At 37.3% G+C, this 13201-nt stretch overlaps 1 protein-coding gene across 1 annotated transcript; it reads left to right on the top strand.

Moving 5' to 3' along the window:
- Window positions 1-6269: 6269 nt before the first annotated feature.
- Window positions 6270-7985, top strand: LOC116144789 (14-3-3-like protein). The gene is made up of 4 exons (XM_031430218.1): window positions 6270-6978; window positions 7126-7248; window positions 7468-7584; window positions 7683-7985. Exons 1-4 carry the CDS (start codon window positions 6490-6492, stop codon window positions 7737-7739), a joined length of 786 nt encoding a protein of 261 aa, XP_031286078.1. The 5' UTR covers window positions 6270-6489; the 3' UTR covers window positions 7740-7985.
- The last annotated feature ends 5216 nt before the right edge of the window (window positions 7986-13201 follow it).

Genomic DNA, 13201 nt, shown 5'->3' with positions numbered 1-13201 from the left:
TGCTAGTTAAGATAATGTCATTATTGTCATCCACATATACTAAAGTTGTATTTGGTTCAGGGAACGTTTTATTATTGAAAAAGTAGGATTACCTTGTAGATAGATTAGTGGTAAAGATTACTGGGTATAAATTATTATTGTGTTTAGTTTGTCGGGGCTGTATAAATGATTGAGGTGTTTGGTTGACAATAATCATATATTAGTTAGATATTATTTTACTAAAATACCCTTACTAGTGAAGATTACTGGGTATCAATTATTAGTTTGTTTGGTTGAAAAAATATAATTTCGAGCAATTAGTACATCCTTAGGACATAAGCACAATAGTTATTCAAAATTAGACTAAGTTACCAAACCAAATGTAAGTGACCAAATTAGTTATTCAAATTTAGACTAAGTTACCAAACCAAATATAAGTGACCAAATTATTTTGTTTTTCTTTTGACAACTGATACTTTTGCAAAGAAGAAAAATCTATACAAATTCTCAATCAGCACATCCTTACAGGGCAATCATCACCCAATACACATCAAACACTTTGGGTGCTTGTACAATAGGGCATACGGAACCCCACCTAGCAAAAGCAAGCAACATGTCTACACCCTTTCTACACCCAACAGAGGCGAAGCAGCAGTACACCAACACCCTTGCAGGAACAAAAAAAGCCGCAAGATGATAACATGCAAATGCCAGTAACAGCACCACAACCATACACACGCCAATAACCCAAACATCCACCCCCTTATCAGACCTGCCCATGCACCAAACTAGCACGCCAATCCTCCATAGCACCCTAACCCTCTACTGCAAAAAAAAAAAAAAAAAAAAAAAGAAAAAAAATAAATACTACAATCTAGCACAAACCATGAGCATCTCATATGAGATTTCCATACAGAAAAAACCGAAGAAAAATCATACCCCAAGTAGACAAATGTAGCCCATGGACAACATCTCTCCACTCAAAACAACCTACCACTAAACACGACAAATAAAATACCACAATGTAGCCATCTCCTTGGGAAACACAAACAATAGAAGCCCACTAAAAAATCGAAAACCCCATGCTCTCCCAACCGAAGCTCCACCGTTCAAATGATAGCAGCCTTGCCAAGATTACCAAACACCTAAAAAAGAAACCATACCTATACCCCCTTTCATCCCATACCCAAACTAATCCCAAGTCCCTGAAAAAACAAAAGCCTCATAAACCATACATCTTCTGATGTTGTAGCTGGACGTAACAAAAAATAGTTTAATAGAATTGCATAAGATTCAAAACTGACATATTATCTACAACAATCGTGAATTTGCAACAATGTTGCCAATTGTTTTCGGGCTTTATTACACAACACATGAAGTTCATTTTCATCAAATAGTTTAGGGTTTACATACATATTATAAAAACATATTACACATAAGCAATGTTGCTGACTATTGGTTATTCATTACTTCTAGCTTTAAAGTGTGTAAACAATCATGTACAAGTCAGCACATTAGACATGTTAGTGATTGGACCACTATTCTAATGAAATACAGATGCACTTCAACAGTCTTCACATCACTTCATGTTCTAAGAAACATTAAAGCCCAACAAAAAATCAATGCACCAATTTACTCTACACTACGTTCAACTACAGTTTGTCACAAAAGGATTGCACGTCATCTAGATCGAACCAATCCTCCTTCATATGGGGTTATGAATAGTAGACTTAAAAAAAAAACCAATTATTTCTTATTCTGGAAATTTGAGTTTACAAATATGAGTATTTTTCCAATAATGTTGCACTTACAAAGTAAGGTTACCCTTTAATTAAGTAAAAACTCGATGGTGCTCCTTACACAAACTTAAGTATATAATAAAGGACAAAATATCCGTAATTAGTTTGGTTTCTCTGCTGGGGAACTTGGGTTCAATCATAATCAGTAAGTCATCATACGTTGATATGACATCTTGGATCTTAAATTTCAATTTTGTGTAATAACACAGTACTCACCTTTGGCACTAGGAGAGGTATATGAGCAAATTTGTCCTTATTTTCTGCCATTTTTTCATCTTCTTTAATATCGTAGGCAAATCTGCCAAACAAGTTGTGAAATGTAAATCACCACGTACATGAACTCAAATTAAGCATAAGTTAATATACAATGATCTGAACCAGAATGAGGTTTCTAGTTTGGAGACCTTACTTGCTTATCGGAGGTTCAAACATCATAGGGTTGGTCGATCTAAGTGAATCCAACAATAACATGTAGCTTGTGTTGGTTTCTGAACACGATCTTCCCCCAAAGTTGCATAGGATCAGCAAACTCCAGTGACCCCTACACATATAGAAACACAATGTTTTAGCATCCTCATATAGAGATAACATTTGTAAATGTCAGTACACGTTAACTAACCATAATACAATGGGAATAAATACAAATTTCTTCTCAAATATATCCTCATTTTTAATCCATCTCAGAACTTTCTGCCTATGAGATCGTTGTGAGTACAGATAAAACCACATGGAATCGAGACACTTGAAATCTGTCAGGTTAACTTGTGCACAACTTTTTCATAATTTCCTATCATAACCCAATGTATTAACACATGTAAAACAGTGCACCATCTAAACATTTATTAGATGAAGAAGTTGGTTGAACATATTGCTGCTCAACATCCCGTCGTCTCTACTTGTGGCAATGCGCTTATTCGTCCGTTGTGGAGGTTTGTTACCTACTAAGCACATTGAATTGGTTAACTGGTGACAAGTTATTATATCAGCCAATTTTAAAATTTAACTTACCCGAACCGTTGCGTTCATATTTGTTCTCAATGCACATCGGGAGGCTGACTTCTAGAACTCCATGCCTTCCACGGGCGAGAGTATTTGGTTGCTAAAACTGTGTTGGTACGATTCCCCCTGAAATTGTATAAAAAAATGTCGAAGTAAGTCAAACAGAGATACATGTGATGAAGGTTGAGAAATTAAAGACTAGAGTAATTTCAGTTATACCTTACATCTCTTACTTAATTGTTGGTGAATAGGACAATGCGATATCATAATTATGTACTTGCAACATAAATATTTATAGGCAACTAAACAAAAATAAACCATACATGAACAACATTTCCCATTGCTTTACAAAACAAGTTACTTACATAGCAAAATATATCCTCTATGGGATATGGTCAAGTGTAGAGACAATGCACTACCACAACTAAGTTAAATGAAAATACATGCATCCAACATTTTTACAATGCAAAAAACCCTGCATGGTGTTGATTTGACCAAAAAATACAATATTCATGCAATGGACAACATTAACTTAGATTGTTGTGTTTGATATAATAGCACATCATTGCATAAATAAATAAAAAGCTGAGATGAATTTAATCTAAATGATCAAATGATGGACATACACGTTACTGTCATTGAGTTACTTCTTCACATACTCCCGCCTAATATCGATCAACAGCTCGAAGAAAAACTCTATTTTATGAGATTCCTATCATATCGCCTCTCCTACCTCCAACATCTCATCGAGTGTAAACCCATCCAATTCGAAAATTGCATTGAACAACATCCCCCTCATGTCCTTCTCTGCAGACTCTTTTTTGAAAAAAGAGGCAATCTCTTTAATTTTATCGCAAGATCCTTCAAATGCTTTGTCGAACCTACCCATTAAATCCATGAAGTTAGAACTTTTATAACTTACCTTCCTCTTGTTGCTGTTGACATCCCTTCTATTGCAACCACCAATGGTTCTCTGACATGTAGAGCTAGCCACATCTTCTTTGATCGGGACATTACTTTGGCCCTCCACCTCCATTTTCAATTCAACATCGACATCCATGTCTTCGTCATTGTAGTAGGCGATCTCTTTCTCTAATTCCTCAACCGTATCGGTAGGGGTCTCAGCATTTGTGTTGGTTGTTCTGTCTTTCCCAAACATCATCAATAAAGAGTCGTAGTGTGGAAATGGTTTGCGATACAACCTTCTCGTGGTAGGGTGACTTTGAAAAAAATATAAATGTGGCAAAACATGTAAACAAAATGAGCAAAACATGTAAATATATGGATTGCCATTGAGAAGCACTTACCCTAACCCAATCATCAAATATATCTTTGGATACAGTGATCCAATTTTCTTGGTCATTCTAGCTAAATCCGCTGCCATGTTCTATCATCTCATTGATCGCATTGTATTGGCACTTCAACAACTTAAACCTAGATTCTATGTGTGGAATAGCTTTTAGCCCATGTCTAGGCAACCTTTATTCCATCATTTTCTCCAACTGGTTTAAAAGCCCAACTTTAAATGTGTTGTTGTTGGCCCTCCGGTGGACGTTTTCCTTCATTTGCACAAGACACGTAACCAAATTGGCGTCCTTAGTTTTGATCCACTGCGTTTTGCCCTTACTAGTCTTGACTTTGCCCTTTCCTTTTCTGCTGATGTTTGCATTGCACATAGACAAACTCTTATCGCCACTTTCAGTTTCTGATGGTGACTTGTCCATTCTGCAATCAAAACTTCAGTCATACATCATCCAAAAACAACAAAGTAGAAGGAAATATAAAATTATTTATATTATGAGAAACAGAAAAAACAAGAAAAAATGACAGCATGTAAAAGGTGGTATGTTTAAGAATTATACAACAACAGCAAATATGCCTCACAAAAATTAATGAACTCCAATTCAACATCCAACAAAGCAACAAGGATTTCACATAACCATTATGCATATACCAAGTGCTACAATTAAGTGGACTACACTCACAATGCAAATAAAGTAAACACATGAACTTTTTTGGATCAAAATACACCAACATAGACTAAAAATGACATAACAGTACATATTAAGACAACACTACGCATTACGCGAAACCATCCAACTATTGAACATTTCTTCAGCTAAATTATCTCTCTATGCAATCCAAGCGGGACTCGTCTTCAACTGCCTTATTACTTCACCATCATCATCCTTGTCATCATGGGTATTGCACACTTCACCAACTTCCCTCTCAATTGGGTTTACTGTCATTTCACTTCTAATGAAATTATGTAGAAGGCAACATGACAAATTATTCGACATTGGGTTTTGATGGGGTAGAACGATGCATCTCACAAAANCATTGTTTATAAAACCAAGTGTTAAGTTTGGCAATTGGTTGGATCTATATCAGATTTAACATTAATTTCTGTTTTATGTATATGACCCTTTTGAGTCTGCAATAGGACACTGATAGCATTCACTAATTTCTGTTTTATCTAAATGCCCCTTTAAGTCTCCAGTAGGACATTGAAAGCATATATTATTTTAAAAGAGTAAACGAACTTTATCCCACCCAAGGTTTTCCTTAATGACACTTTTTCACAAAAAAAGTTTCAAAATATCACTTTCCCACCCAAAGTTTATATTTTGTTAACACTCAAAACATACTTCAGTTTCTTAGCCGGTGTTAGGTGAGTTACTAGGAGTCAGTGTAAGAGAGGTTTTGTGGCCGATGGATTGAATGCTGGTGATCGATTGACAAGAAATTAGGTGTCGAAGTGAGAGAGATTTTGTTGGGAGGAGACCGAAGGTTCAAATGGTAGTAACAGAAAGAATTTTTGCCTCTAAAATCAGCCAAAATCGCTTTGAGTAGTTAATGCAATATAAACTTTGGGTGGGAAAGTGTCATTGAGGCAAACCTTGGGTGGGAAAAAGTCGTTTACTCTTATTTTAAATTCCAAGTCCTAGCACTTTGATTTAGGCAGTTAGATTAAAGCAAAAAAATTGATTCTTTAAACAAAGAATATTAAAGAAACCACGGGTGATCAACTTGTTGATTGGAAATTGACATTAACTTTTAATTTTACAATAAAGCCTTGACCACAGACTATGCATTTTCAAAGAGTAAGTGCTTTTCCTGAAATGGAATATTGAATTTTATCACAAATTTCTTGATTATAATTTAACTTATGCCAACATGCATGAGTCACGTGTATAGTGAAGATGTCAACTACAGATTTGAAACCTTACCCAACTTCACTACTTGTTTATAAATTATCATGCCATGATCTGAGATAAAATATAATGCTTTGGTATGCAGTAGATTATTTTATAGTTGAAGCCCAACAACCCTAAATCAGTTAAACCCAATCTACCTTTCAAAATTTAAAATTTAAATGGGAAATGACCAAAAAATAAAAGTGACCTTTTACTTGCTTTTCTCTTATGCTCAATCAAAATCCCCGTGTTTGCCAGCTTGCTTTCGGTCCTTTTAGTTTTACCTGGCCATCCAATCTCCCAAATCCAACGCCCCACATTCCATCGTCCCATTTCTCTCCCTTCTCCAACGCAATCATCGCCTCCCACTCCCCCCAAATTAATCCCCCTCGCTCCCTATTCTCTCCCTTTTCAAAACAAACAAACTTCCCTTCTCTTCTCTCTCAGATCTACAACTCTCTCACACCATATTCCCCTTTCATCCAAACCACTACCACTTCCTTCTACAAACAACAATGGCTGTCACTCCTTCGGCTCGCGAGGACAACGTTTACATGGCCAAGCTTGCTGAGCAAGCCGAGCGTTACGAAGAGATGGTTGAGTTCATGGAAAAGGTTTCAGCCTCCGCTGAGAAATCTGAAGAGCTCACCGTAGAGGAACGTAACCTCCTCTCCGTTGCCTACAAGAACGTCATCGGCGCGCGTAGAGCCTCATGGCGTATTATTTCGTCCATTGAACAAAAAGAGGAGAGCCGTGGAAACGAAGACCACGTGTCTACGATCCGAGATTACCGTTCAAAGATCGAGACCGAGCTGTCCTCGATCTGTGACGGGATCTTGAAGCTTCTCGACTCGCGGCTCATTCCCTCGGCTTCATCTGGTGACTCTAAAGTTTTTTATTTGAAGATGAAGGGGGATTACCATAGGTACTTGGCCGAGTTCAAGACTGGAGCCGAGCGAAAAGAAGCCGCTGAGAGTACTCTCACTGCCTACAAGGCTGCCCAGGTGATTATATTCTAGATTAATTCATGTTGATTTGTTAGATTTGTAGTTTATGTTATACATATACTTATTATATTCGGAACTGTTTTACAGTTTTAGTTTCGTCAGTTGGCAATATGTGTTTTGAATTGTGGTTGTTGTATGTTGCAGGACATTGCAAACGCAGAACTGGCTCCAACTCATCCGATCCGTCTAGGATTGGCTCTCAACTTCTCTGTGTTCTACTATGAGATTCTGAATTCTCCTGATCGCGCTTGTAATCTTGCCAAACAGGTGAGTTCAACCCAAATTTAGCCTTTCCAGTTTGATTTGTTTCTTTAGTAGGTAAATTACATTGCTTAGTTATAATTTAAAAGAACTTCAATCAATACTTTATACTGTTAAAAAAGTATCCTTTGATATTAAGATGTTTTATTTAACGGAAGGAAATGATATGACATGAGTTACTTATTTTCAACAACTAGGTTTGATTCTGTGATTTGCATTGAGCAGGCTTTTGATGAGGCAATTGCCGAGTTGGATACCCTTGGTGAAGAGTCATACAAGGATAGCACTTTGATCATGCAACTACTCCGTGATAACCTCACTCTCTGGACCTCCGACATGCAGGTCTTACATTTGACCCCTTTTCGATTTGTCTATATTTGTATGAGTTTGCAAGTGATGTTCATATTGATGTTAAACAATTCATGGTTGTTTTGGATCAGGATGATGGAGCCGATGAGATTAAGGAAGCAACAAAGCCTGAAACTGAACAGCAGTGAGAATTCCTCAGTTGTGATTGAATGAACTTCTCCTCTGTGTTTTTAATGGGAGAAGATGCTTCTTGTTAGTTTCCATGCACTTGAATTTTTAGGCATTCTTGTCTTGGTTGATCGAATCATGGATGTACTAAGTTTTTTTCTCTTTTTTTTTTTTTTTTTTTAAACTTAAAATTCTGTTTCTGAATTCTGTGTTTATTTTCATGAAGATATTGAATCATATATCTACGTGGTCTTGTTAACTCTCTATTTACTGGATATAAGATGAAGTTCCCTTGACCCTGAGGGGGCGTTTGGTTCAGGAATGTTAGATTACTGGGAACGTTGAATTACTGGAAAGATAGATTACCTTGAAAGATTACTGGAAATCTTTAGAAAAATATGTTTGGTTAGTTGGTGGGTATGTTATATTAATATGTTTGGTTATGGGGAATAAATTGGTGGGTATGCTATTTAAATTACTAAATTGTCCCCCTTTTAAATATTAATATAAAATTATTTTTATTATTAATTTTTGAATAATTCTTTTAACCCCCAATATTTCAGATTTAGCTAAAACACCCCCGCTTATATTAAACTTTAATTTATGACGAAATCACCCCCACCTCTTGCCGCCACTGCGAACCACCGTCGGATGTCCCCGTGAGTACGTCACCATGACCAAGAGGCTCCGCTATGGTCGTTTTTGGCCATATTGATGGCCGAAAACGGCCATATCGAAGCCACCCGGAGCCTCCCACAGAATTTCCATTATTTTTAGGGACTCCGGCAATTTTTCGGCGGTGGTCCGTGGTGGTTGACTCGCTGTCAGCGGTGGTGGCTGGGTGGCTGTGGTGGTGGTGGCTTGGTGGCAGTGGTGGTCTGTAAATTATTTTAAATATAAGGGTATTATTGTCCAAAATTTTAATTAAACAAGGGTAAAATTGTTTAATTTTGTTTTAAAGTAGGGATATTATTGTCCAAAATTTTTATTAATAAGGGATAAAATTGTAACAAAAAAAGATAACCCTGGTAATCTCAGAAAACCTAAGAAAATGGAGGTAATCAGATTACCTCTTATATTACCAATAGTAACCACTATTGGTATTTGAAGATTACTGGTATCTTATATTACTTGACAACTAAACATAGTAATCAAGTAATATAAGATGACATTACCCCAGTAATGTCACTTAACCCCGAACCAAACTGACCCTGAGGGAATTGTTGTTTGCAACATCTGTATATTGAGTTATTGATAGCCCTTGATACAAACAGCTAAAGGTTTGTGTGGTTTCTTTCGTTTCGTTTCTGACTAGGAATTGAAATTGAACGAATTTGTTGGTTGTAAGCAATGTGGGTCCCTGAGTCTTTTTGACTGATTCTTATTGGGAGGTAATATGGCAGCCTTCAAGATAAATTATGTGCTTTACAGAATAAGTTCACTAAGTGAACGACATGTTCCCACCCAAGGCTTGGTGAAATGGCAAGTTTCCACTCTGGTTTCAAAAAATTCAGATTCTCATTCTTAAATTAACAGACGATCATTTAATTTAATGGTTTGAGGATAAATTGGTCATTTTACTGGGGAGAGATAGAAGAGGGAGGACGCAAAAAAAAACTCTCTCTAAGTCTCAACTATATCTCTTCATCTTTTGCTTTCGCCAACGTTGGTTGTTTTCTTGTGATTATGTCTGCCCACCCACTGGTCAGACTTGCCCAACCCACATCTAGCCGTGACTGTCCATCTCACTCTTGCGTTTCTCCATTTTTTCTTCTTCCCTGCACGACTTTTGCCTTTCCTGTGAGTGTAGCGCCCAGTCGATTGATTCCGATGTCGTCGGACACCCTATCACCATCAATCACTTCCCCTCAACCAACACAGCAAAACCCCACTCCCCTTGACACATGTTTGGTCATCGGTCGCCGTTCATCACTTCCCCATCTCTTCGCGCGACATATGGGTTTGGGTTGATTTGGAGCCTTCTTTTAGAGTTTGATTTGCTGGGTTTTTGTTATGTTTTGGAGTGCATTTGATTTGTTGATTGGTTGTGGGTTTTTTCTGGTTGTTTTCCTCACCACTGGCCGTTGATTTTCCTTGCCAGTATTGTTGCTCACCATCTGCTCAACGTATTGCCCCAACCAACTCCTAGCCAGCACTATGCGCAACTTTCCCTGGATTTTGGTGGTCAAGTTTGGTTGAAAATGGAGGGACGATTTCATGAGCCATAAATCAGCTGAAATCTGGCGATTGGCATGATCAGTGTGGGTGGGGTGAGAAGGGTTTTGTTGTGTGAGGCACGGGGAAGAGGATGATGGTAGAGGGGAAAGCCCGCATCGCTGGAAAATGGCGGAAAAAGTAGGTAGCGATGTTTGCTAACATGCGTCGCCTCCTACTAAAATGTGCCCTCTAATAATTTGGGGGTTAGAAAAGTAATTTACTTATTGCTGCTTAAAAAATATTAATAGTGTTGGTTTAAGGGTGGAAATATGGAATTTATAAAATTAGGGGTGGAAACTTGCTATTTTGCCAAACCTTAGGTGGGAACATGTCTTTTACTCAATTAATAATCTTGCTGCACTGCAGGTATGGGAAGAAAGCAGTTGAAGCCACCAATGAGGGGCTTAATGCTGTAGGTCATGCAATAGGCACTACATGGACTGCATTTAAGATTCGTAATGCCATTAACCCTAAAGGTGCATTTGGTTCATAGATAGTTATATTACCTCAAAACATAGATTACCGTGTATATAGATTACTGGTAAAGATTACTAGGTATTGTTTGGTTTGTCAGACCGGTATAAATGATTAAGGTGTTTGGTTGATAGTAATTATATATTATTGATATATTATTTTACTAAAATGCCCTTACGTAAGTACGATTACTAGGTAACAATTACTAATTTGTTTGGTTGAAAAGTATAAAATTCCGGCCAAACAACTCATCCTTGGACCTGAGCACAATACTTATCCAAATTATAGCTAAGTTACGAAGTGAAAATGTAAATTACAATAATAAATTGATTTTGTTTTGGCAACTGGTTTTTTTTTTTTTTTTTTTTTTTTTTTTTTAAGAAAAATTAAAACCATTACAAAGGGAAAAAAAAATTCTTCAATCACCTCATAGTGATAGGCCAATCACCACCCAATACACACCTGCCACTTTTGGGTGCTTCTACCATATGGCCTAAGCAACCCAACCTCCCCCTAGACAAAAGCAAGCAACCTGGCTACACCTTCCCTACACCCAACAGTCCACGAACCAGCAGCACACCAACACCCTACACTTGCACAAATCAACATTCATCCTCTCATCAGACCTACCCCTGCACCAAATCCAGCATGCCAATTACGCATAAAACTTAACCCCATGCTTGTATAACAAGAAACAAAATGGAAACAAAAAAAACCAACAACATCAACCTCATCCAACCACCACAACGAAAACAACACTGCACAACCCTGACAACAAACCACCGTGGGCAATCATACTCCATCGGTAACATCTCTCCACTCACAACAATTACACCAGTGAACACACTTCCAATATACAATGCCACCTGCTAAAAAAAAAACACCAATAATCCCATGCTGTCCCAACTACAACTTCGCCATTCAAATGGAAGCAACCTTGCCAACATTACCAAACACACACAAAATAAACCTGTATCACACATTCACACCACACTTCATATAGTCAAACTAATCTCACATCTACACAACATTACACAAGGTTCATAAACCATAAAATTCACCCAAGTGCAAGCTTCTTGTAATTGAAAATGTTAGTTTAATAGAAAATCACGAGTTTTCGGAATGAACATATTATTTACAACTCTAAATTCACAACAACCCGATTGATAGGTTTCGAGCTGTATTATAGCAAAATTTACTAGTCTATTTGTTTGCGTTTTACATAATAGTACAACACCATTATGAATCTCTCAATTCTACCGAAGTCTGATTGTTGATTGATCCCAGCCTCCTTGTCTAAATAGTCATGTAAATGGCAATGCAGAAGACATGTTAAAGATTATACAATAATTGTCCTGTATATCCCATACGTAACCAATTCACATAACAAATGTCAAGAACAACTTACTCTATGCTATGTCCAACTACAGTTTGTCATAAAAGGATTGAAATTCATTCGTACCAAACCAGTCCTCCTTCATATGGGTTAAGAAAAGTAGAATAAACGAGTTAGAAAATAAATAAAAAAACCAACTGCGTCGTTCTTTGCACATTTCAGTATACAAATGTCAGTATTTTCCCAATGTTGTTGCACTTACAAAGTAAGGGTACCCTTCAGTTACAGAAAAACATGATGGGGCTCCTTGCACGAACTTCAGTATATAGTAAAGGACAAAATACCTGCAGTTCATTTGGTTTCTCTGTTGGGGAACCTACATTCAATTTGAGTCATTAACTTAGTCAACGTACGGTGATATAGTAATACATAATCGAAATTTTAGTTTGGTTTAAGGCCATAGTAATGACCTGCGACAGTAGGAGAGGTATTTCAGCAACCTTGTCCATCTTCTCTATCATTTTTGGATTTTCATAAACATTGTGGGCAAACCTGTCAAGCAAGTTGGGAAATGTAAATTACTAAAAACAACTCAAACCGTCGATCGATTGTGGATAGACACGGATCTGGACCAGAAAGAGGTTTAGTTTTTAGGAGATCTTACTTTCTTATCAAGGGTTCAAACCTCATAGGGTCTGCCCGATCTAAGGGAATCCAACAATAACATGCAGTTGGTGTTGGGTTCTGGACACGTTTTTCGCATAGGATCAGCATACTCTAATGACCATTGCCCTTATAGAAACGCAATGTGTTAGCATCCTTGAAATAGAGAAGTAACAAGGAGACAACATGTAAATATAGTGTACATTAACTAACCAGAGTACAATGGGAATGAATAAATATTTCTTCTATAATATATCCTCCTTTTGAACCCATCTTAACACCTTCCGCCTATGTGATTGTTGTGAGTACAGATAAAACCACATGGAATCAAGGTACTTGAAATCTGACATGTTAACATCTCTCCAACCTTTCAACAATTTCCTGTCATAACCCAATGTAGAAACACGTGTAAAACAGTGCATTAGATAAACAACTTTTAGATGAAGAAAAGAAGCATACCCCAGGTTTTGGTCGAACATACTACTGCTCAACATTCCATGCTCTCTATTGGTGGCAATGCACTGACTCGCACGTTGTAGAGGTTTAACACCTATTACGCAAATACAAATGATTAACACTTCAACATTAATTTTATAGGGCAATTTAAAAATCTAAGTTACCTGTACCATTGCCTTTGTAAGTTCTCTCAGCGCACACCGGGTGATTGACTTATGCAACTTCATCCCTTCCCCGGGAGGGAGTCTTTACTTGCATAAACGGTGTTGTTGCAATTCCCCCTGAAATTGTACAAAAACAATGCAATTAGTCAATTTCAGTTCTTCGTGATGGGTG

Source organism: Pistacia vera, unplaced genomic scaffold (genome assembly GCF_008641045.1).
Source record: "Pistacia vera cultivar Batoury unplaced genomic scaffold, PisVer_v2 Contig456, whole genome shotgun sequence".
Lineage (NCBI taxonomy): Eukaryota > Viridiplantae > Streptophyta > Magnoliopsida > Sapindales > Anacardiaceae > Pistacia > Pistacia vera.
The sequence above is the reverse complement of the archived record's forward strand: the minus strand, read 5'-3'. Positions and strand labels throughout refer to the sequence as shown.